Source organism: Triturus cristatus, chromosome 3_2 (genome assembly GCF_964204655.1).
Source record: "Triturus cristatus chromosome 3_2, aTriCri1.1, whole genome shotgun sequence".
Classification (NCBI taxonomy): domain Eukaryota; kingdom Metazoa; phylum Chordata; class Amphibia; order Caudata; family Salamandridae; genus Triturus; species Triturus cristatus.
This window is the reverse complement of record NC_140584.1, coordinates 522,035,665-522,062,099: the sequence shown is the minus strand read 5'-3', so window position 1 is coordinate 522,062,099 and position 26,435 is coordinate 522,035,665. Positions and strand designations below refer to the sequence as shown.

Genomic DNA, 26,435 nt, shown 5'->3' with positions numbered 1-26,435 from the left:
CATCTAATGTGCTTTTTTATGACTAAGAAGAGCAGAACATTTTCGTTAACAGTAACATGGATAAAACTGAAAATGCCATACCTCATAAAACTGTTCCAAACAGTAACGCCCTTCCCACAAATCAATTCATGGAATTACCCAAAACAAGTTTCCTTTTTACACAATCAGCCCCCTACTCCAAACTGGACAGGAAACTTGGGACATAACAGTACAGTTATCTGTTCATGTGCTACCTTGTCAATGCCATGTCTAAAGAGGCCTTCTTCCAACTGAGACAACCTAGCAGTAAACCATCCATGTGAGCCCCTCTGATTTAACATTCAAATAGTAGCAACATATATCCTAATAAATACACAGCACACTTTATGAAAGGTTTCTGAAATAACTTGCCTGTCTTCAGATTAACCAGAATGCAACACAACTCTAATAACAAAATGAGACCTGGTTGGACCCACTCTGAATGGATCATGCTCTCATTTCAAAACCCTAGGTCCCAAGAGGAAATGCCTGTGACTCAAGCTATGCTTAAAGAACTTATCAACATTTGAATCTGGTCCAGTTGCCCATGTTAACTTTCTTCTAAGGTGATCCTTTTTTGTCTGGCTAATTAACCTCCCTTCAGACCCTTTTCTTTCCGATTTCACTATCTCACTGATTCTTTTTGGCAGTTTGCTAAGAACAGAATTACAGCATTGTTCTGTAAGTTCTGTAAAATATGTAGACATTTTTTACTGTACAACTACTAACGTAGTGTTCGGCATATGTGGGTTAACCAGAGTAAAACTTTAAATTCAGCGACCTTCTGTTTTTTCCAAACAGCTTTCCTACTGAGACAACTAATTTATTTGGTTTTGATTTCCATTTAGTACTGTTAACATACCTTTCCAGACATTTTGAAAGATGTCCAAAATATTTGATATACAAGTCAAAATCATATCAGTCAAGAATGTATATTATTAACAATATGCAGAATAGTAAATTAACACTCGAATTCACACATGTACACCGACATGATACTGTTGCCATAAATGTGATTTTGTATGACCAGTTAAGGTGTGCTTTCATGGGTTATGCAAATTAGCCCTCGACAACTTCTCAACACCATCCTGTCCAAAATGGATGCCACATTCACTGTTTATTTCTGCTGCACATAGTCAAGCATGTCAAGTTTCTCTATTTCTGAATGTCCCCATTCTTGAAGAAGACTCTCTAGCATGGGCTTACTAATTTTTGTAAGGATCTTCTGCTTGCAGTCAGTAGTACATTCATAATGGTGGTTTGCTGTTGTTTTTGTAACTAATTTGTTCTGACACTTCCGGATGACATTAGGGCAGAGGGGGCTGAATCAATCTTCATGTAGTGGGTTAATGCTTAGTTGGTAGGATTGTATGACAATTTAAAATCCTTATTCTGATTTGTTGAAAATGCATTCCTTTGCTCACACCACAATGATTCTGCACTTTCAATGCTCTTCTATGAGGAAGCTTCCTATATAAACCCTTGATTTTAGGTGGTGAGCCAGATCTTTTGGAGACCTTTCGTATGTTGCTAGGCATGTTGTCAGATTTTATACTGATTTTGTTGCATATTTAGGACTTTGTCTGTTTTTGTATTGCAGTGTCACTGAGAGCTTTGATGGCAGTGACTTTATACATTTAAGTGAGATTTGCCGCTATCTCTGTATTGTACCTTTAAACTTTTTGTAATAAAACTTAATTAACTTCTTATTCTGCTCTAGAACCCACTTATTGAGTCAGTCCTTTATCGTTAGACTGTGTTTTTGATCTGCTGATTTGTACCTTCATTGCCTCATGAAATTGAGGTTCACATCGTCCTAGTCCACCCAAGTAGTGGGCGTTCTTTTGAAGTGTAAGATTTTAGAGGTACAGCTTACCCATGCTGTCTTCCAAGTAATATATTTTTGAAACAATAAATCCATTTGGACAGGAAAACATTTTTTTCCTTCCGTAAACGAAGGAGCTGTGCTGTTTAGGAGGATAAACAAAGTCTGCATTATCTGATTGGCTGATCCCATCTGAAAACATTTATACCTATATGTGTTTGTATGCACCAGAGCCTGTGACTTAAAAATGTCACACTTATAAACAAGCATTTTTAAGATTCATGCCTGGCTGACATGGGTCATTGTGCTAAAGGTGCATCTGCTGGTGCATCGATCAACTGTTGACAAGACTGAAAGTTGTGTGGGAGTCTGTTGTTCCAGCCTGCTTGGCATTCTTCGTTTTCTACAGGAAAAAACACAGTGTAAGGGTTTCTCGCAGCAGAACAAAATACATATTTCCGTACCGTGCAGTGATCTTTCTTCTTGTGTGTCAGAACATTTTCAGTTTTCCCGCCTGAGATCACTTTGTTTTGCATGACAATAACTTGCTGGAAAAATATGTGGCTGTGGCCCCATCTTTGGTGCCAACTCAAGGGTTTTCAGTGGTGAACACAGCAGAGGTTTTGCTGTCAGAAACCTGACAGTTCCCGTGCCTCTGAGTGAGGTGGGGGAAGGGAAGATATTGTGAAACATACCACAAACAAGTCCCTTAGTCTTATTTCTGTAACTTAAAATCCTCACATAGGGCAAAGCCAAATCTTCTTTCTGTAACTTAAAATCCTCACATAGGGCAAAGCCAAGAGAATGGGAACTTCAGACACCAGTTCCCACCAGAACTTTGGGATTTTACTCCAAGATCGCCAAAGGAAACATACCTGCCAAAGGCCTCTCATAACTGTGGTAACTTTACACTTTTGTCCTCTTTCCTTCACCTTTTTCAAATTTAGCCACTTTAACAGAGCTCACAATCTTCAGTGCTGCACTGTTGGGAGGTGTATCTGGACATGGCTGCATAAGGCCAAATACCTTCTTCAGAATATTCTGCTGAAGCTTTGGTTTCTGCAGCAAAAAGCTCTGTGCATGACGAACCAAGGAAATCTTTACCAGAGTGGGCCTGCATTTGTGGTTACCCTCAGCACCTTGTCGCAGCAACCCAGATGGTTAAAACATCTTCCAAACACCTTAAGGCTGCATGACTTCATCTTTCTGGTAACATATAGAGCTCTCAGACTGCCAGGGACTGGTTTTAGGATATTGGGGCACAGATAGCAGAGGGAGTCAGGCTTTATCACTCACTCCAGTGAGGACCCTTCTGTAAAAATGCATTACCTTGTTTTCTTATCTCCCTGGGTCTAGAGAATCACTTTTAAAATTTTTGTACAAGGAAACAAAAGATCCAAGATTTAATTCCTTTCTCAGGCAGTCAGCAGCACATTTCGCCTTAATCTTGTCTTTATAAAGTTCATTTGTGTTTTGATTTCTCTGGGTAGGACACCTTCTCATAGTAGTGATTGGCTAGTAAATAGTGATTGGGCGTAAGCCTATTCCAAGGAAGATCCTGTACTCTGTTCAACCCTCTTTTGCAGCACTCCCTATAACTTTGCTGCAGATTAATCAGATAAACTCTTATTATGGTTTTCTGCCAAATATTTCATGACCCCAGGGTTACTTCGCTATGGCCTGCAAGAAAATTACTGGTACAGGCCTAAGGTACTTTCTGTGGTGACATTAGACTTATAGCATTGCTTCTCTGTCTTGTGTTTTCACCTCCAAAATAATGTTAAAAAAAACTTCAACACTCATAGTCTGCAACACTATAAAAATAGTTGTTATTTCTGCTCATGCTTATAAAAATGTTTTTCTTATAAGATTATATATAACGTGCTCACCTCACTCTAACCTACCCTTTATTCCTAAACTTTTTCTATGTAGACCAAATCTTAATTATTTAAAGATAAAGTACCCTCTGCCGTATATTATAAGGATATTGCAAGTCACAGAGGAGTTCCATAACTATGTAGAGGAACCAGTCCGAATGCGGGTTCCTTTATAAGGTTATATAACTCAGAGGTGACTTGCAATATCCTTATCGTGTATGGCAGTGGTACTTTAGCCCATCTAATACATAGTCACACCATTACGTTTCCCACAAACCACTTAAAACCTTGGTGCGTATCTGTTTCATATCAGAGTGAGCATTTTTGCAAACATTAAAAAGAAAATTGAACATTTAGTGCACCACAATTAAACTCCTCAGAAACATGTTAGCTATTTGTTGCAAAAAGAAACAGTTCAATACAATTCCAATTTTTTCTTCTTTTTTTTAAAGTTCCAGTAGTTCAGAATGTACAGAAAGATTGTAACTTTTCTATAATTATACAAAGAGTGCGTGTAATTAGTCTGAGCGCCCTAGTTCGGCACTCAGACAGGGAGTGGGAGGCTGTGCATGTTCTCCACCCAGGCTGTACAATACAGCTGGGGGGACAATATGCTAAGTGCGCGTTACTGTTTGGCTGGCTCAGGATGGCCAAACTGTTGTGTGCACTTAGGGCGTTCCACCACACCTTCCCCCTGCGCAGCCCAGCCCCGCCCCGCACGAAACTAACTGAGCCACTGCAGTAAGGAAAAATAAAATGATAGCGTTGTGTCATTATGTTTTTATTTCTCCATTTTGAACTACTCTGAGAGCAGCGGGGCTACGCTCCTTCGCCTTAGCGGAGGAGCCGCTGCTGCTGTGACCTGACCTGCCTTTCACCTCGGCTGCTGACTCTGGCAACAGGCATTGATTGTGATGGTAGAACTCGACTGCCATAACTTATTACAGTTGAGTTCTGACATGTTTTCTTTATAATCAGCGACTTGGTGCAACACAAGTTGCTGATTATAAAGAAATTAGAGACGTGCGTTTCTACATGGATTGTAGGATTGCAGGATCCCATGTTTTTAAAACGTTCAGAATTGTGTCTAATTTCCATGCCTGTGGTAAATTGCTTTATAGGCTTATAGAGTTCATATGCTTCCTTAACACTTGAGATTCACGATAATATTGACAGAAAATTCTAACTCTATGTTGGTTTTGTGGGTGCATATAAAACAATATTCAATTGAAATGCCATTAAACAAAACATAAGAAAGGCAAGGATTACGACGAGGATTAGTGAAAAGGAAATGGTATGCATACCCAATTAACGGAGCAAAAACATGCTAAAGAATTGACATTAAGATCTTCATTATTTAGTCGGTAATAATACGGTCTGCAGATACGGATGTTTGAGGATATCTCATGAAGGTTGTCTCGTGGATGAATATGGCCATGATTAGGGATGGCGAAATTGCAAATTATTTTCCCTGTGCAATACATCTAAATTTGTGATAGTTGCCCCACTGAGATGTGTAAAATGCATCTCGGTGGCCATCTGCGTGAAAATTGTGCATGAGGCTGTAGCTTCATTTGCAGTAATTGTCCAAGATACTAGCTAGAGACTGAGCAAACAGAAATTTCTCATGGCCACGGCACACATGGGCTAAGCAGTTCCCCCAAGACAAACAAAAGATTACACAAAATTGGTGAACTAGCATAAAATGTTTCCAAGCTTAGTTACTGCTTTTATGCAGGAGAGGAGATTTACAAGTATGACAGACTAAAAACTGGCCAGTTCACATTTGGCTTTCTGGCAGCCACGGCCATCAGTAGATAGGTCAAGTCCTGGGTGCCACTGGCCAATTAGTAGCGTTGTGTATGCTTAAACTTCTACCTACATTTTAAGTTATATCAGGGTGTCTTTAAAATTGCAGATTTGTTTGCAAGACTCCTGGACACCCACCAGTGTTCCTAAAAGTATAGTAGGCATTATATTTGTCAACGGTAACATTTTCTGTTGCATCCAATTTGAGAAGACAAAACACTTTTCATTTTTGGTAAGTAAGTAGTAAGGTAAATCTTTCAAACATTTTGTTCTTAGGGATAAGTGCGTACTGTATACCAGTCCTATACTCTCCATGCATTACTAATTGGTTGTGCAGATCACATTATTCAGTACCTAAAACAAATAACGTTGTGTCCATTTAGCATGGATTAAACCAAATATGCTTTGTATCTATTATTTCCCTGTATTATAGATTTTTCAACACCTAGCACATTTTGCAAGCAACAAGTAATATCTCTTCTATGGTATGGTAATCACATGTATAAATGACCTTCTTCTAAATTTGTTTGTAGGATAATCGGATAGATGAATTGACAGTGTTGCTCAGCCAGTACCGAAGAGTTAAGGACTTTGTGATGGCCGCTCATGGTAATGTATTTGAATCATAAAATATATTTGACTTAAAGATCACAGAGTAATATTGTATTCCCAGAAAAAGTTGATGGAATTGATGGTAAAAAATGATGTGAAATTTTATAGCATTTCATACTTTTTCAGTGAAATAAGATGTCTGCTCCATCGTTTCCTTACACCTTGTTTCTATTGAGGTACAAAGATACATTAATTTAGTTTTGTTAAAAATTAGATGCGGAACTGATTCTCATTTTTTTTAAAAACAATGTTATTGGTTTTTCTGGAAAGAAGGCACTTATACAGTAGATCACCGTACTATATCTTAAACACAGATACAAGATAGCCAGAAACACTGTTGCAACTAATATGATGTAAATTCGACTCCTATCAATAAATTATCATACAATATCGGGATTGAATATCTGATTGGGTGCTGCCCATTCGTAAAGCTTTAGAGCTGGATGCGCCCTGTGTGACAATGTTTGTTGGCGCCCCCCAATGACCCCCTCCACCACCACCCTTTAACAGTGCCCAAGTCTCCATAACCACTCTCTCTCAGATGCATATATTGCACAACTCTTACCAGTGTAGGGTGTCAGAGCACTTTGGATCACACACACACACATTACAGAGAGACAATCATACGTTTGTAAATCAGTGCATAGGAAATGTTACATAAGACAGAGGACTACAATCTTTGCTCATATCTGTACTTTGCATCATGCATGCAGGTATTTGATAAAAGTTAACCGCTCTGTATTAGAATTATACTTCTAAATTGCAAGTAACAAATTGATGTCTCTTTTAAAAGCAGTAACCCACTGACCTATTTACATTCTATGCACATTGTAATCTGCACGGTACTTGTTTTTTGCAACAGGCGTACTAACCCTATGTGCTACTATAGTGAGTCAAAACCCCAATTAAACAAAACTCCGATCTCTCTTCAGGAAGAACATTAATCACAGGAGTTATCCTGACTTTTTTTGATTGCCTTGAAATTGCTTGTGGAAACAAACGCAGCAGCAGCTGCTTTAACATAATAAGAAACTTGCAAACACGGTGCTCCCCGAAAGTCAGCACCCGGTGCGGAGGCACCGGTCGCACCGCCCTAGAGCCGGCCCCGGGTAAAGCAAAAGTAGAGGAACAATGTTACGTGCTTAAATATTACAACAACTTCCTTTTCCAACCTCCCCATCAGAAGGGTGCGCCCCCTGCAGCAGACAGTTAAGAGATAGGAAAAGGGGCTTGATCTATTCAGTCTGTATTGCGCGTCAATGTCTAGCGTCATGGCATGTATGTTGTAGGGGATGGGCTGGAGCATTCAATCAGTACTCCCTCCATTCAGATTCTGTGTGTGTGTAGGCATCTGCATCATCACTCAATATGTGGCTAGGTTCAACACCAGCGCCCAAATACACTTGTATGTGGGTCGCATAGGTTTGGTTAGGGTACCTCCGTATCTTATTCTTTGAAGGACTCCAGTACGAGGTCCCATGCCATCGCAATGGACTTTTTCTTCAGTCCGCGTTGTTCCTCCCTGCATAGCAGCCCACTCGTTTCACTTCCTCCCTCCAGGTAGGCGACAAAGGCGGTAGTGCCAACTTCCAGCGCCTTGTTATAAGGCATTTTGCAAATATGAGCACTAAGTCAGCAGACCTCGCCTGCACCTTGCTTCCCTTCGGTGTGGAAACAAGCCCAGTAGACAGCTCTCCACCGTATCCCATGTGTGCCCTTCAACCACTTCCCTCAGTGTAGCTGTGATCTGTGTCCAACATGTGGAGAGGGCAGGGTAGGGCAGGACCACAACATGTGTAGTAGATCGGTGTCCTGTTCAGGACATCTGGGACAGTTATCTGCTACTGCGGGGAACATAGTATGCAGTCGATGTGGTGTGAGATATGCTCTTTAAGTTATCATGAATCGTACGATTTTGAGTCGGGAGAGCAGAAGGTTCCCCTTGGGTAGGTGTTCAAGGAGGTTATAACCCTCCCTAGGTCCTTGTATCCTCTAGCCAGTAAAGGCAATGAGGGGTAAGGTAGATGTGCCCTTATGCCCCGATACAGCCAATGTGTTATGTGTCTACCAGTGCCCATCAGATACATCAAGTGCACCAGTTCATGCTTTGGCGGTTCGGTCCTAATTGGAGCGCAGCATTGTTTACTACATCACATCAGGCTCGCATGTAGGAGAAATAAAGTGTCTGGGAGCCCTGGCTCGTGAACAAAATCAGCATAAGTAATTAGGGTACAATCTCGGAATAGCGCACGAATAGAGGACACTCCAACCTGTTCCCACCTGGACAGTCTTCGGTGTGTCAATATCCCAGTAGGGGCAGGGAGTCCCAGGAGCGATATGTTAGGGGCATATGGTGAAGTTTGTACTGCGTATTTTAGGGCCATTCTCCAATACTCCAGTGCCACTTTCAGTAGTATTTGGGGTTGCGGTCGGGCCACACACCCTGGGTCAAAGTAGCGTGTGTAACATTCCCTGCACAATCATACTGGGATTATATGCTATCTCCTGTAAATTACGGCCCACTAGCCAGTAAGAGAGCCATTGCACTTGGCTTGCCATACAGTAAGCCCTAAAATTTGGGGGGCCCATTACACCGGCGCCCGATGGTAACTGTAGTTTTGTTAGACTGACTCGACGTCTGCCCGTGCGCCATATTAGGTTGGTCAGCAAAGTATTTAATGTTTTAATAGTAGTAGTCGAAATTACCACCAGTAGATTAGTAAAGTATAGGATACGCGGCAACATGACTATTTTGGCAATGGCAAGACGCCCAGCCACTGATCGGGGTAGCGAAGTCCAAAAGGCTATTTGGGAACGCAGAGAGGTGATCGCCCTTTGTAAATTTCCTTCTAGGAGGTCCCGCTGACTGCCAGGTATTTTATTTTTTTGTAAACAATTTTTATTTTCAAAAACAGTGCATTGGTATACATCAATAATCATTTCCACATTAACATCCTTCTCAGGTATAATAGATAGTTGTAAGCCACATATAAGTGTACAAATGCTTGCGAAAAACCCGGCCTCTGGCCGATAACCCACATTCCTCGGGGTACATTGCTGATGGGAAACAGTGAGTCTTAACAATGCAATTAATATGGGTCTAGGAGTCATGTAGCTGCTGACCAGGGGGTAGCGGGGACACCATCTCAGTTGTCAACTGATCCAACAAAGTCTGTCTTTCACGCCTCAGTTCAATCGTAGGAGAGATACAGATGTCCCCCCTATACTTGTTCCATTGTCCCCACTTATGGTCCCACTTCCTGGGGAATCTCTGACCCTTAAACACAGTTTTTTCTTCGATCATTGCACCATCCATGACTTTCGCCCAGTCACTCAATAGGGGCACCCCCTCCACTCCCCACTTCTGTGCGATGTTGCACTTTGCGATCATGAAGCCCATCGAGGCCCATGCCTGTTCGGCTCGAGGAGACATCTCTACGAGCTTATCACATGTTCTCACAAGTTGCCGGGTGACCCTGTCTCAGTAACACTGAATCCGCGGACAGTCCCATAATATGTGGAAAAAGGTACCGATCTGATTACAGTGCCTAAAGCAAAGCAGATCGGGGCGCCTACCCAGTCGAAATAGGAGTTTGGCGTCGAAGTAAACTCTATGGAGAATTTTCAACTGGATAAGCCGTAACCTCATGGGAATGGCTACCTCCTGGGGGGAGGCTAAGGCATCGCGCCAATCATCATCCTCGACCGCACCCAAGTCCGCCACCCATCTGTCCCTCAATTTATGCATCGGATCCGCGCGATTAATAACCAGCTTCTTATATGTGAGTGAGATTGCCTTGTGATCCATAGGGTCCAATACCAGCCGATCCTCCAGGGGGGAGGAGTCAGAGAGAGGGAGCAACGTTGGCCGGGCAATCGAAATAGCATGAATAATCTGCAAATATCAAAACGATTGTGCTAATTGGTACTTCGCCTGAAGATCAGTGAAGGAGGCAAGCTTCTCTCCCACCCACATGTCCCCAACCCTGGATATCCCAATCATGTCCCATCTGTCAATCCCCGGGCATTGACTGAGCCGTCCCAGGATATCGGGTTCCCACAACGGGATTGCCTTGGTCAGGCGATTGTGCCAAACCAGTTTTCTCGTGACACCATGCCATGTCTCAACTGTACAGGCCGTAGGGCCGGTTAGCTTCATTTTGCGGGGGTTGGAGTAAAGGGCCCTGTTGTATCCGCCCGGACTCATGAGCCAGCGGTCTGTGCGGAAATTAGGATCGTCGTGAGAGCCAAGCACCCAATTATTGACCGCACTCAACTGGGAAGCCTGGTAGTAGGGTCGGAGATCGGGCAGAGCTATGCCCCCGTCCTACCAGCCCATAGTAAGTTTGGCCATCGCGATGCACGGGGTACGGTCTTCCCACAATAAACCATGCACTACACCATCTATTTGGGAGAAGTAAGAATCTGGGATAGGATTTGGGGTATTTTGCAACGCATAAAGAAAACGCGGGAGAGCAAGCATCTTAAATAGGGACACCCGACCCAGGAGAGTGAAGGGAGAAACCGCCAATAAAGGGCGCCAGACTTGAGGCGCTGGAGAGGCCCGAGCAGGTTGTGATGAAAAAAGAGATCCACATCTGGGGTGACAAAAATACCCAAATATCGAAAACCGTGAGCGGCCACCGGTATTTCATAGCCCCTCAGGTTAAGTGGGGGATTGCCCGATAGCGCATACATCTGAGACTTGGACCAATTTGTCTGATATCCGGAGTGGGCCCCAAAAATGTGAAAAATATGCAGCACTCACTGTAGAGACCGTGCTGGGGAGGCCAAGTACAGGAGAACATCGTCAATGTATAACGAGATGCGGTCCTCCGACCATCGAAGTCCCCTTATTTCCGGGTCCCCTCTGACCCAGACTGCCAAGGGCTTCAATACCAGGGTAAAAAGTAATGAGGACAGGGGACACCCTTGCCTCGTACCCCGCCGAAGAGTGAAAGTGGCCGAGCGGTGATTATTAACCACAACGTGCGCTGTGGGTTGAGTATACAATAACTTGATCCAGCGTATCATCTTGGGTCTGAACCCTATGCGGGACAACCCAGCGAAAAGAAAGTCCCATTCTATGGTATTGAACGCCATAGTGGCATCCAAAGATAATAGGATTGTGTCTTCTTTGGTAGTATGAAGTCTACCGAGGGCCCCGTTTACCCGTCGGAGATTGCAGGCGGTGTTCCTGCCCGGCATGAAGCCCGACTGATCTGGATGGATCAAGTCCGTAATATACGGCAGGAATTTTGGCTTCAATGGTCAAGAGGGAGTTGGGATGGTACGATTTGCAGTCATCGATTGGTTTGTTCAGCTTGTGAATGACCACGATGGCAGCAGTTCAGATATCGGCTGGAAGAAGTCCCGACTCGAAACATTCTAAATAAAGGTTCAACAGATGGGACGCTAATATGGTTGCCATGGGTTTGCAGAGCTCGATGGGATGCCCATTGGGGCGCATTGCCTTGCCAGACCGGACCGAGTGAATGGCCTTTTAGATCTCCGGTACTGTGATGTCGACATCTAATGCCTCGCTATCCTGTGGGAAGAGGGTGGCCACAGTAATCGTGGCCAAAAGATCAGCCAACAGTGGGGCTTGAGATGATTGTGGGCCATTGTAGACCTCCTTGAAATGAAGCGCAAAAGTGTCAGCTATCCGTTGAGGGTCTGTGAGAAGCTTACCATCTGAGCCAGTAATCACATGGACCCATCTAGAAACCTGTTTCTTACATTCTAGCCACGCCAGGAGTTTTCCAGGTCACTCCCCCTGCTCATAGATCCTATGCCGAGAAGACAGGGAGCGCATTGTAGCTTCCTCTTGGAGTAGCTGCCCGTAGTCCTGTCTCTTGAATTTGAGGCTGTGTTGGATCGTCTGGTCAGCGCCACGCGCTGCCCTACCCTCCAGGACCAGTATGTCCGCTTCCAGCTCCACCACCCTTTTGGAACTCTCGACTCTGTGTCCCACCATTAAGGACAGTGCCCTGCCCTTTATCACTGCGCCAAATGTGCCCCAGAGTGTCGATGCTGACTCAACGGAGCCCTCATTTTCGGCGAAGTAATATTCAGAGTCTTTACGGAGAGCTTCCCTGATATGGGGAATCTTCAATGCCCACGGCTGTATTTTAATGGTGTTGAGGCATCTAACGCGTTGTACCCCATAAGACGTAAGTACAGGAGAGTGATCAGATATCCCACGTGCTAAACATGTGGCACTTGTGAAGGCGTGGATGTCCTGGGCATGTGTAAATACATAGTCTATGCGTGACTGACTATCGTGGACCCCCGAATGAAATGTGAAGTGTGTATGCAGTGGATTAAGCCATCTCCAGATGTCCACCACCCCCAGGGCATTAGTGAATTCATAGAGTTGCGAACCCCTTGATGGATCCTCGCGAGAAGGAAGGCGATCCCGGGTTCCGTCCATGGTTAAGTTGAAATCACCCCCCAACACCAACACGCCCAAGGGCAGTTCCAATAGTAAAGCACCTATGTTGCGTAGAGTCGGTCTTCGTATTCCTGGGGGAGCATACACCGATACCACATTAAGGACACGTCCCTCCCAGGAGCCCGAGACGGCCGAGTATCTACCCTGGGCATCGGTCCATGTGTTATTGACTATATATGATCAGTTTTTCATACCCCCCTGCATCCCGAGGAGAATCCAGAGTGAACTACCATTTGGTAACCTTTCCTATTCAGAGCCCCGTATGAGTTACCAACTAAGTGTGTCTCCTGCAACAGCGCTGTGTCGATATCGTGCCTTTTTAGATAGTGCTGTACAATCCCCCTCTTAATCTTGTCACCAAGACCGTTCACATTCCACGTTAATAGTTTAAGCGTACGGTCAGGTGACATCAAACAAGTCGATGGAGGAAGTGGCAGGCCAGACATACCTATAGAGCTGAGGGGCATCACTGTACCCCACCCTCGTGGAATGCAGTAGTTGTGGGGGCCAGAGGCTGCGCATATGGAGCTTATACATACTAATTGTAGTGGAACCTAGAAGAGTCGTGGAAAGCCAAGCAAGGGTACATATCTATGCCGTACACAAAACAACTAACAAAACACCTGTAACAAACACCCCCCCCCCCTTGTTTCCTTGTGCACAACCCCCACCCTGCCTCCCTGCATATTGGGTCTGAAACCACCCTCATCAAAACATCAGGAACGTGTACACCCCCACCCCCTTGAGCAGCAAACAAAGAGTCCGGTGATTCGCCCCGACCCAAAACCCCAAGAGAAAACATGCAAGTAACAAGAATGCAAAGGCTGCGTACAAATATTCTGAGTCCCAGAGAAGCTATAGACCATCAATAAAAACCCTCTAACAGCCCAGCAAGGAAACCCAGGGATGAATGGAACCCTCAGTCCCCACTGAGTACAAGTGGTAGAAGAATCTCTAGTCGGACCCCCCACCAGTTTCGGGTTCACCATCATCTAGGAGAGTTTTGAGAACTGGAGTCAGAGAGAGGCGGTGAACATCTTTCTCTATGGCGATCTGCGGTGTCCCTAGGCACTGATGTGGATTTATGCGATTTCTTACCGACTGTATGCCAACCATCGAGCCAGTCCCATGCATCCTCAGGCCTGGTAAAGAACAAGAGTTTACCGTTTGATTCAATCCACAACTTGGCAGGGAATAACATGGCGTATTTGATTTCCTGTTCTCTGAGCACTCGCTTCACTTCCAGGAAGCTCCGACGTTGTTTCTGGACTCTTAGAGTGAAGTACGGGAAGAATGAGATCTTACTGTTGTCCACAGTCAATGGGGGAGCCACTCTTGCCGTTTGCAGGATCATATCGCGATCGCGAAAGTTGAATACACAGGCAAGCAGTGGGTGGCGGGGATACGCCCGGCTTTGGTCTGCCGTTGGGCCCGTTCAATTGAGAAGCACTTGGAGAGGCCCCGCGGTTGAAGGCGTTGTAGAATTAACTCCTCGACGTAGAGGTCGGCAGCTGGCCCCTCCGCCCGTTCCGGAACACCCATAATTCGGACTTTATTGCGCTTCATCCTCCCTTCGTATTCATCGAGTTGAATGCCCATCGCCTTGTGGGAGGTGCGTAGATCAGTAACTTGTTGTTTGAGTAGGGTGGCGTCGGTCACCAGCTCAGCGGTGGTGTTCTCTATAGTAGTTACGCGTTCAGCCATCTTTCTCATGTCCGCCCTCAGCAGGGCCATTTCGGTAGCAACCGTATCAATCCGCGTTTCAAGGGCGGTCTGCACAGTGGTGATCACCGCTAGGAGATCACTGTTGGATGGCTCCCGGGGGCTCACTCTGAGTTGGAGTAGTGGCCGGCCTGTCCTCCAAGGATTTTTGCCACGCAAATTTTTCCAGTTTAGCCTGTGCTGCTGTACGCCCCCCTCGGCCGGACCCCATGGCTGCCACCACCAGGGTGGGACGATGAAGGGGCAGGGAACAACAACTACTCACCACCGCCTGCCGTGGGTACCCTCACTTGGCCTGTCGGGTTTGGCACGTGGATCCCCAGCCCCACCTCGATGTTGCACTGGATTCCTCCCCTCCGCAACTAGGGACTCCTTACGTCTGCACCACTCCGCGCCTGATGGCCCCAGGCAAGCGCACCCTTATGCTGCACTGGTGCAATGCATCTCTGTTCTTCCGTCTTCTGGGCCCGACTGGGAGCTGGTGGTACATTCAATATGTGGCGGTCTGCAGCGAGGCCCGAGGTTCCGCTGTGCTCGTCGCAGCGTATGTGGGCATGCAAGTGTTATTGCCCAGGCACGTGATTTCTGAAGCAGGATGCAGTCCAGGCACAGATGTTCACGTTGGGGTCGTCAGCGGCTCCCCGTTGCCCCCTCATGGGCTTAGGGGTGATTTGAATGGCAGCCGCTATGGGACCTGGAGCCACAAGGAGAGTCACCCCCTGTGGTCGTGGCCAAGTATGAGGGGCCGAGTATCCGGCAGGGCAAGCTCACTTAAGAGGCTGCCGGGCAGCGCTGATGGTCCGCAGGCCCGGCGGCGAAGATCCAAACATGCAGGAGGTGGGAGAGCCGCACCGACGCTCCCTCCGGCGCCCTGGCATGGTAGGCCACAGCCGCGGCCTTGTGTTGCACTCTCTCGCCGTCCAGTGATATTCGCAGCTGGCATCGCCACCCCCAAATGTGCTGGTGCCTGGATCCTCCCCCCGAAGGTGGCTGCGATTCTCACCAAAATCGGCCCAACTCCTGGGCAGCCATTACGGGACGTGTAGCCTCAGGCGTGTAAGATGGGCTGGGGCAAATTAGTTATAGCGGATTTATCAGGAGTGGCGCATCGGAGCTTAGCTACCGAGCGGCCATTCCCATCTGCAGTTGACTCCCAGGTATTTGAACGTATCTCCAAACGGGACTTTAAACTGCTGGACTCCGTTCCTAAATGATTATGCTTGTGACTTATGAAAGTTGATGGCAAGCCCCAAGATTGATTGGAAATGTGAAAAAATCTAGGCCACAGTGTGAAAACTGCTCTGGAGGTCCCTAGTATATAGTATATTATCATTGACATAGAAGGACAATGCGTGCGTCAACTGCCCCATCGGGATTCCCAAATTTGCTGCGTCTTGACGCAGCATGTGAGCGATGGGCTCCAGGGCCAGCATGAAGAGGATAGGGGACAGCGGGCACCCTTGCCTTGTTCCTTGCTGTATCTTGTAGGGGCCTGAGACATGTACTCCTGTGCGAGCCCTTGCCATCCGTAAAGTATATAATAACTTGACCCAGTGGGTGAACCCCTGGCGGATCCCGTATCATGTAAAGGCCGCAAACACATACTCCCAGTTTAGCATTACAAAAGCCAGGCATATGTCTAAGGAGAGGCACTGTGCGTTGGGGATGTGATCCGGAATTGCCCACATTATTTAGTAGAGTCTGCGTATATTTAGGGATGTTCCCTGGCCGGGCACAAAGCCACATTGATCCATGTCGATTAGTTTGGGGAGAAAGGGGAGGAGACGGCCTGCCAGAACTTTGCTTAATAATTTGTACTGTTTAGGAGCGATAGGGGTCTAAATATCGTGAGGTCTAAATATCGGCCCAGTTTCGACAGTGATGTCACTAGGGCTTGTACTGTGGTTGGGGAAAGTGCTCCTCCGTCAAGAAAAGTGCGTTACAGGTGGGCTCCAATTGTGTGGCAAAGGCAGGATAAAACTCTACGGGTAGGCCATCTAATCCTGGGGGTTTATTGTGGGGAAGGTCTCTAAAAACCTCCCCAATCTCTGTTGCAGTAATTGGTTCTTAAAGTGATTCTCCATCTGCCACAGTCATCTGAGGCAACTTGCTTTAAAAAAATCACTGATCGCTTGTGGTTCAGCAGTCTGGAGAGCTGTGTATAAGTGTTCGTAATATTCCTGGAAGGCTTCATTCACTGAGTTCTGAGTGACTGTGTGCGCACACAGTGGGGTGGTGATTTCAAGTATGTGCAGTGAAGAGGGGTCATCCCTAACCAAATGAGCCAGTAGAGAACCCGCTCTGTCCGCCTCTGTGTATCTTCTGTGGGTATGCGCAGAGGTCTACCACAGGAGACGCTCCAGCAGCCCAGCATACTCACCGCAGTGCATCTCAGAGACTCGCCCTGCACTCCGGGGTCGTCACTGCATCCTTCTATAGAATGCCCAGGCTCTCTTCTACCCTCTGTAATTCACAAAGGTTAGTTGTTGTGTCCCAACCACAGAGCTAATTGCTGTCCCCTAGTTACCACCTTAAATGTGCCCCACTCTATTTGCGGGGTGGAGGCAGTATTCGTGTTAATCACAAAAAAAGTCTTGCTAGTGGTGGCCATGTGGTCCCGGAAAGCACTATCTTTCAATAAGTGGGGATTAAGTTCCACATCTGGACAGGTGTAGCTACGTGACCCCATGACATAGTGAGTTGCAAGGAGTTATGGTCAGACAGTGTTTTCCCCAAATAGGTAGCATGAGTAATTTGTGCCAACAATGCAGGGAAGCATAATATGTGGTCTATGCGTATATGTAGCCTGCGTTCCTACTGCGTCATGCTTCAGCTAGTGACCAACCCTGCACCTATTCTGACAGGGCCTTGGCTTGTCGGACCGTCACGGCTCCTGGCAGTGGAGGATGTGATCGGTCCAGGTGTCTGTCAAATACTGCGTTATAGTCTCCACCTAGAATCCATGGAAACATTGTCCAGTCCACCAGTGCTGCACTGACCCGAGCCAGAAAGGCATCTTGCCCAGTGTTCAGGGCATAAAGGCTGCCCAGTACTACCTGTGTGCCATCCAGCTTGCCCAGTATTAAAGTGTACCTACCATTTGTATCAATATGTGTGTCTAGTGCCTCGAAGGGAACGCTTTCATCCACACCGCCGCCCCTAGCAAGCGCACAGTATGTCATGTGGAATAACTGCCCCTTCCATTTTTCGTGAAGCTTGCGGTCCTCCTCTGAGGATGTCAGATGGGCCTCTTGTGGAAACACTATCTGAGATTTGAACCTGCAAAGCTGGGCATAGATTCAATAGCGTTTATGGACCGATCCCATCCCCCTCACATTCCAGATTACAAAATTATAGTGGTGTGACATAGCTATGTGTGTAATGGAAGAGGTGTGCCGCTGCGGCCAGGGCGACTGACTCCGGAATCTGGGGATCACGGTTTGATCCCCAGCGCCGGCGGCAGATTAGCCCAGCACCATGCGACTCTGGGCAATAGCTTGCTTAATCTTCCCGACGGCCCCCAGCGCCTAGAGACCCTAACGGGTGATTGTTCGCGCTTTACAAATGTGGGTTATTATTATTATTATGTATAATGGGGGTACTGCCCCCTTGTAGCAAAAACCAGAAAATCGGAGTCGAGGCTGGCACACCCATTTTATTCCCCAACACAGTAAACATCAAAATCCCGTAAACATCAAAATCCCAAAAACATGGTCCAACCTATAAACTGTGTTCGACCAAACAAGAACCTTATAAGGCAAAACTGTGATGAGGTACGTGCATTTGCTTGTGGGGTCGTCTTAGATGCAGAGACCATCCACATTTTCTAATGTGGCCTTAGTACGGATCTTGTGGTGAAGTGCCCCGGGTCTGCGACCCGACCATCCACCCCTCCCTTAGAATCTAAGTAGCATAGAAAGTGGAATCTGCCCCTGCGGTCATAGTAATACACAGGTCACAGATTTAAATTTCATTTCTGTGCACGGCCCCTTAAGCATGTGACTAGCCAGTTAGTATAGTGGCCATATCCAGTATGTCACATATATACATATGTATGGGGAGTAAGCAAGCTTAGTTTGAGCACCCTTACTGTATTGTATCCAGTCAGTGGCCATGTGCCTTTATTGTCCTAGTATTTTGTTCACTGTTTGTGGCATTATCGATGGATAGAGCGCGAGTTCCTGCATGATGGTTGGTCCAACAAGTCATCTTTTAAAACCCTTCACTTCACACAACTGGACTGCTTGGCAGTGGAACATATAGAGATGAATCCATAATATGTATGGTTTGCTGCATACGTGTAATAACACACTCACTCTTGAAATGATCATTGCCAATGTTATTATGAATTATAGATTAAACCATAAATTGTATGCCTATTTATGTGGAAATTTGGCATTCTGCATACGGTTGAATTGTTTCTTCCTGGGTTATTCCAGAGCAAACGCAATGTACTAGATCGCTTCATATTGTATTGCTGCAATTGCACTTGAGGGAGATCAACATATGATCTGTATCCTTGTGGATGATGTCTTACTAATGGTGACCAGACCTGAAACATTTATCCGAGAGGTACTGCAGATAATGAAGGATTCTAAAAGGTTCTCTAGATTTAAAGTTAATAAACCGAAATCTGAAATGCTGAACCTTTGGCTATCACAAAATATGATTGCATAGATAAGTACAGGGTGTCCCTTGAGAAGGCTGTGTCATCAATCAATCAACAGAGGATACAATTAATGAGTAAACTTGAAGGGTAGTATGTCGTCAACTAGCCAGAACTTTATAAACAGATAAAAAAGGGACCTGACTCAAATGGAACCTATGTATATTTCATTGCTAGTGCATATCAATGTCATTAAAATCATTATGGTCACCTGTCTCATATACCTATTTCAGCCCCTCCCAGATAAAATTCTAGATATAGAACTGGCAGCACTAAAAAATTCACTTATAGCATTCATTTGGACAGGAGACCGACCTAGAGTTAATGTAAAAGTGCTAAGTGCTGAGAGAAAAGGTAGGCGTGCGGTGTCCAGACATACTGTCATACTAAAGAGCAACTCACCTCTTAGTAGTAGTGAAGTGGACTGTACGAGTGACAGAGGAAAATGGATTGTAATGATTGGGCACTGATAGGAAGACCACTGTAGGAATAGCGTAGCTTGAAAAATCAAAACCCTCAAAATGCATACGTAGCTATCCTGGTCAGAAAAGTATCAGTAGCATTGGGACACAGTGATGCAGAGAGTAAGACCGCCAAGCTTCTCCATCCCAAATATGCGAATAAATGATACACACTTCACACAAGCTGTTCAAGGAGTAGCCTTCAAACAATGAAGGGAGGAGATAGCATAATGGTATCAGATATATTCAGTCTTTGAGGAATACAATCTTTTGGTTCCTGTAAAAATGAAACAAACGGATTACATATCTTTAAGTGACACATTGGGTGTTGCTTTCCCCTGAATAGAGAAGCAGAGATGAGAGTTAATGCCTATGGAAAGATTTGCCAGAGCACATTTATGCTCCAGGGGTATACTCTCAGACATATGCAAACTTCTAAACAAGAACACTTGCACCACTGAGTAAGTATGTCAAGAAAGGTTGGATCTGATCTTTCACAGAGCAGTCTCAGAGACAGGCTGGGAATTGGTGCGGCAATGCTTCCCTAAAACACACAGGAGTATCCATTATAGGGAAGAGGCATAAACAACTTTTTATCATTGGCACATGACCCCTGAAGAATTGCAGGAGATATGTATTTAAATATCTATTGGAGGTTGTCTCACATATGTACTGCAGGTGGGCTGTTGGTGGCACATTTATTAGGGGCAATGTCAATTGTTGGCCAGCGGGGGGAAAAGGTACCCTCAAACACTGCACAGTGGTTTTACAAGCTATGGTAGCTCATGATGAATGGGAACATTACTCCTAATCTATCTAACCCTGTTAGAAATGTGATTACTGGTTGACTGGGGTGTGAACCCAGGACAAGCAGCAATCACAATTCTAGTCCGGGTAAGGCACAAGCAAACCCCAAATTATCTTTTGCTCAATCCCCTTATAGCTTGGAACAGAGCAGTGAGACCTAACTTAGAGGCAAGGTGTTAAGTTGTTCTGCAACACTTCAAATGGTGAAGACACCACACAAAAAAGATACCACACCAGGTTAGAAAACGAGAGCTTAATTTAATTGAAAAAAACAAGACCCAAATGACAAAAATCCAATTAGTAGATCTGGAGATATGCAATTTTAAATATTTCAGTGAAAATAGCGCCAAAAGGCATAAAGCACCAACTCCGACGATCTGGGCATGCCAAAGAGGGACAAAGTCACAGGTTCAGGCTGACCATGATATAGCACGGGCCAACAGGGCCTGCTGAACAGAGTACCTTAAATCCTGATATGCGGAGCCTTGCATGGGTCCTTGTCGAAGATGTGTCACGCAGCCGCCGCAGTCCTGAGATGTGGTGAGGCTGCGGTGCGAGCTTTTTTTTGGCGACGTTGAATATCCCGTTGGGGATGAGGCGCACTGTCTGGGTGATGCATCAGTTTTGAGGAGAAGCGAGGCTGCAATGCGGAGTCTGGCATTGTCATTAAGGCCGATGAAAGATGCAAGGACCTGCACCGAAGATGCATCATGCAGTAGTGGTTCTGAAGACGATGTGGGCTGCGGCAGCAATGTATTTGTGATGGGTCTAACCCACGCAGCAGCAGAGATGCGTTGGTTCTGCCCAGATTTGTTCCGCACAGCAAAGGTGATGTGTTGGTTCTGCTAGATCCACAGGGGATGGCAAAGCTCCTTAGACCCACTTCTAAGTGTCCAGAACTGGGGTGCACCATATGGCAGAGCCCAGTTGCAGATGCAAGCTTGTTGTGTCCTTGAGGCTTGAAATCAGGAGGCCAGCCAACTAGCCCTTGGAGTCACTCTGGGTTCTGGGTTCTTGAGATGTAGGTCCATCCTTCTCAGCTAGGCAAGATGGCAGCATGCCTGCATAGCAAAGCAGGAGTCTAGCAGACTGAAGTCCAGCAGAATGTCAGTCCTTCAGCAGCACAGCAGTTCGTCTTCCTGGCAGAGTATCCACAGGTGCAGAAGTGTACTGAAGTGGTGGTGTCTGAGTCCTTCTTTTATACACTGTTGTGCCTTGGGAGCAGGGAGAAGCTTCTAGAGGCATTCATTTGAAGTGTGCAGATGCCCTGTTTTCCGTACCCTGGCTCCAAACTAACTACAGGTGGTATGCAGCCCTTTGTGTAGAGGCAGGACACAATCTATTCAGGTGTAAGTCAGGGTGTGCCTAGCTCCCCCCTCCCATCCTGGCAGTGATGGCCCATCCAGTCACACCTAAGCTCCCATTGTGTGTTGCTGTCAGGGAGGAATACACAAAGGCCAACTGCTCCCAGTCATGTGGCCAGAGACAGGCTGCAGGCACTAAATGGCTAAGGCAAGAAAATGCCAATTTCCTAAAAGTGGCATTTTCAGAATTCGACTTCACCCTAAGTTAGGATTTTAAATTAGGATTCCAGAAACCCCAAATATTAATCTATTATCTCTTCCCTTTTGGAAATTACACTTATAAAAGTAGTAAGGCAACTCCAATGTCATACCTATGGAAGAGATAAGCCTTACAGTAGTTAAAAAATGAATGAGAGATTTTCACTGCCAAAACATGTAAAACTTAAAAGTACACGTCCAACATTTTAAGTACCCTGCACCCTGCCCTTGGGGCTGTCCAGGTCCTACCTTAGGGCTGACGTATAGGTATTAAAAGGAAGATTTGGGACTGTCAACAGTTTATTTTGCCAGGCCGTAACGGCAGTTTAAAACTGACTGTACACACAGGCTCTGCCGTGACAGGCTTTAGCCATGTTTAAAGGGCTACTCAAGTGGCTGGCATAAACAGTGCTGCAGGCCCACTAGTAGCATTTAATTTACAGGCCCTAGGCACATGCAGTGCACTTTACTAGGGACTTATAAGTAAATTGACTATTCCAATTGAAAATAAGCCAATATTACCTTGTTTTGAGCAGAGAACACAAACACTTTATCATTGTTTACCAGTGGTAACATGTGCATAGTTCTAAGGCAGGCAAAAATTAAAGCAGTAAAATCAGAAGGTCTGAAGGCAAATAGGGGAAAACCATGCCAAGGATGCCAGGTCTAACACATGCGGAGAGAAACTTTTTATAAATTTGGAACCTGTTGATAATATCTGGAGTTTGGCTATTTTTATAGCTCATATGCTAAGAGCATTACAGCTGTTCGTGTACAGTTAAATGGGAAATAGTAAGGCAAGGAGAGGTACCCTAAGATACAAGGAGAGTTAGCTCGGTATTATTAGTGTGTTTTGTAAAATAAAGATACATTTGGTAAAAGACTGTAGAGTATATATGGGGTGATTTGGTGATTAAAGGTTTTGACAGTGTTCTATAAGATGACTTGTAGGCATGAATCAAGAAAATACAATAACAAATATTCAGGGTAAAATGTCTAAAAATGTAGTCATTTTAGGTCATACCCAATAAAGCAACTAAAAGCTCTTTTTCCACATGGGTAAGTGGAAAGGTTTGCCTTTCAATGCAGATTTACTACTTTAGGACACGGTGTTCAATTCAGCCATTGCAGTATGAAAATTTGACAACCTAATGTAGAAAATTCAATACCATATGTTCAATAATTGAGAACTTTGAAGACAGATATAATATTTTAGGTTAATTAACCTGTGCTATTTTTAGATCTGGCCTGCAAACAACTTTGTGTCTCAGCAGGCTCATGTTTTCCAAACAATCCTAAATCACAATAAATATACATGCCTATGGAGGACCTTTTAGTCAACCTTCTTTTTCCATTGGTCTTTTTCATATATCACTCAAATTATACTTCCATCCAACACAGCAAACAGTACAGGACAATGGGTCTGCTCACTTCACTTAAGTGGCTGCATTTTGCTTATTCAAATGTATACATCCACAAAAGATGTGATTGCAGGTACCCAAGAATATTTCATTGCCTACTTCCATAGCAATGAAGACATTTATTGAAAGCTGCAGTATTGACCCATCATAAAACACATTTGACACATATTTTTAAAAAAAATCATAAATCATTAAAATAACAAAGTGCAACGTTTATATGTTGAAGCTCCGCCCTGAGTTTTGTGTAGGACATTTCAAGTAATTGCGTCTGACTGGTGACGGACATCTGGTAATGTCTTTAAGTATTGAAGCTTTGTGAAAGTATTTTCAGGCTGTTGCATCCTACTGGAGAGGGACATATAGTAACGACTCAAGAGTACTGAAGATTTGTGAAGATTTCAAGCTCTTGGATCTGGCTCAAGACCTATGGACATTTAGCAATATCTTAGCCTTGTGGAAGACTTTTCAAACAGTTGCTACTGACTTGAGAGGGATATCCAGTAATTTCATGAGGGACTATAACCTTGTTCCACAAAACAGTAGTTCCTTACAAGTAGAATTCTCTCTCAGAACTGCAATTTTGTAAAAATAAGGGATTGAATGCCTCTGATTGGACAAAAGTTATGGAACAATAGTAAAGACTCTTAGGGAAACTATCCGTCTCTTTTATCCAGGTTGATAAGCTAGTCACTATGCTTTATTACGCTTCCAAATAGCAATGAATATGACAAACATGGCAGTGTCTTGGTTACTAAAAGCAGAAATGTATTGGAATCATAATCAGTATCAAATCATCAGGCCCTGATGCAAAAACAGTTAACCCAGTTCCACTGCTTGCCCAGTCTTTGGCCGTGTGCAGAGTGGGGTTGGCATCTGGACCTGGCCTGTGGCCATGCCCTTAATCCAAACCCCCATGGGCAGCCAACCCAGTGCCTTGCACGGCCTTTTGCCGTGCACAGTGTGGGGTTGTCTGCAAGGGGGGGCCAATACCGGCTCAGGGAAGCCCATGCCCCAGTTTCCAGCTTCTTTTAAAGGGGAGGAGAGCATGCAGCACACATCCCCAAACCATTTCTGGCCCGGGAGAGACAATACCCGGGGTAAATTATTTATTTTTTATGGGAAGAGGGTGGGTGACCCCCATTCCAGAACTTTGGAAGGCCTCTGGGACCCATTTCCCCGTGGCCACATTCATTAAAAGGAGTGGAGGACATGCGCCCTCCCCCAAGCCTTTAAAGGCCCCTTGGGTCCCTTTCCCTTGGTCCATTTTATTTTTCAGGGGAGGGAAGCTGGATCCACCTTACTGAGCCTTACAGGCCCTGGGGAGCCCATCCTCTGGGGCTATCATTCCTTTTAGGGGAGTGGGCCTCCAGCACCCCTCCCTGAGCATTTGCAGACCCCAGGGACCCAATCGCCCGAGGCCAACATTCTTTAAATGGGGAGGGGAATACAGCAACCTCCCCATACCCTTTCAGGCCCCTGGGGGCCCCATTCCCCGGGGTGAGCATTCACTTCACATTGAGGGTGGTGTACAGCCTCCTCCCCGAGCCTTTACAGGCCCTGGGGACTCCATCTTCTGGGCCTGATGCGTTTTGTATGGGGAGGGGCAAGCCCACCCGTGGTGCCCCCAACACACAAATTACGGGAGGCGCTGGGGGAGCCCCATGGCCACGTTGCCCCACTGACTTGGTGCAGCGGGGGCCGACTTTGCTCCTGCCCAGCGTGAGCAGGTTCTTTTCTCTGCTCCCGGTAGGCAGAAGCAATCTAATTTTCCCTGCCCACAAGAGCACGGGCAGATAAAGCAGTCTGTTCTCAGTCAGCTGGATCACTTTTGCAGCTCCCACCGGGTGGGACCAGACATGTTTTCCCTGCTCATGCCCTTGTGGGTAAGTAATCCGTGCCCCGGGAGTGGTCTCTCCAGGACATATCATAGGAGCCGACCCTGGAGAGGAAGTCCCTGGGATCTTAGGAGGCTCATTAGGAGGGCTGCATGCACCTTCTCCTTTCATAGTAATGACGGATCCCAGGGGATGTGGTCTCCGGGGGCTGTAATAGGCTCGGGGAGGGGGACCACACAATCCTACCTCATGTTTCATAACAATGTTGGGCAATGGGATGGGGTCCCCTAGACCTCCCCCAAGCACGCCCCTTCCCAATATGTATTTTGTTTGGCCCCTAGGGCCTCACCCACCCCAGGGGTCATTTTACGTAAAAAACCCCCCTTTTTTTTTTTTAACCAACGCCCCTTTGGGAACTCGCATGCAAGGGCAAGGGGGAGAAGATATCCCGACCCTGCCCCCGTATATTCTTTTTTTAAAACTTTTCCAGAACAGGTGATTAAGACTCTGAGACCTGTAATGGCCGTGACCACATTTCTTTTCACACCAGCCAATCAGAGCCCTTGTTCTCAGAAACCATCCTCTGCCAATACAAATCTATAATTTTCAACCTTAATTTCTCAAACACTACTGTACAGATTTAAACATATAAAAGAACGCCTTCTGGACCAAGATCTAGCTTCCTATCAAATTTTATGTAATTCTGCTCAGTCGTTTTTGCGCTATTATGCTCCAAAAATGTCTATGAAAAGTGGAGGGTGATTTAGCATTTTGGGAACCCTGTTTTCTTTGCCCCTGCTTGAGCTAAGCAAAAAAGAGCACTTTTGTGGAATGTTTCATTAAGATTTGTCAAACAGTGCCAACGTTTTTAAGGAACAAAAAAGGAATTTCCTAACCATTCATCGATAACTATCTAGTGTCAACCGATATATATTTTTAAAACGTGATTGTTTCTTTCAGGTTCCTCTGAGAGGCTACTTTCTGGCAACAGCGAAGAGGACCATGATGCAAATTTAAGGAAATTGAGTGCCTTTAATAAGTCACCAGTAGAATCACTAAAATCTGAGGTACTTTTTTGATTTAAAAAATCAATTGAATAGAACTTTTATTAATTAAGAAATGCAACTGAATACTTATATTTAACATTTCCACTCCACGCAGACTACAAGAGGCTCCCTGACAACCATTTTGCCAACCCATCAACCACAAGATAAGTCCGATACAAGGTCAGAGGATTTATAATGACATTCAAATTTTTCTATAATTAATTAAAACAGAAGTATGAACATATTGTAGCCTAAGGGATAATACAAATATAATTTATGGGTACTCATCAAACAAATCTTTTAGAAAGTATACTAAGAAT

At 45.3% G+C, this 26,435-nt stretch overlaps 1 protein-coding gene across 7 annotated transcripts in view; it reads left to right on the top strand.

The window, feature by feature from the left end:
- Positions 1–26,435, top strand: part of PPFIBP2 (PPFIB scaffold protein 2) — a 1,154,531-nt gene that overhangs the window by 876,219 nt on the left and 251,877 nt on the right. For all 7 annotated transcript variants that reach the window (XM_085648219.1, XM_085648223.1, XM_085648222.1 and 4 more), the window contains 3 exons: positions 6,063–6,138; positions 26,030–26,136; positions 26,231–26,295. In XM_085648219.1, coding sequence (XP_085504345.1) covers positions 6,063–6,138; positions 26,030–26,136; positions 26,231–26,295 — 248 coding nt within the window. The remainder of the gene's footprint in view (positions 1–6,062; positions 6,139–26,029; positions 26,137–26,230; positions 26,296–26,435) is intronic.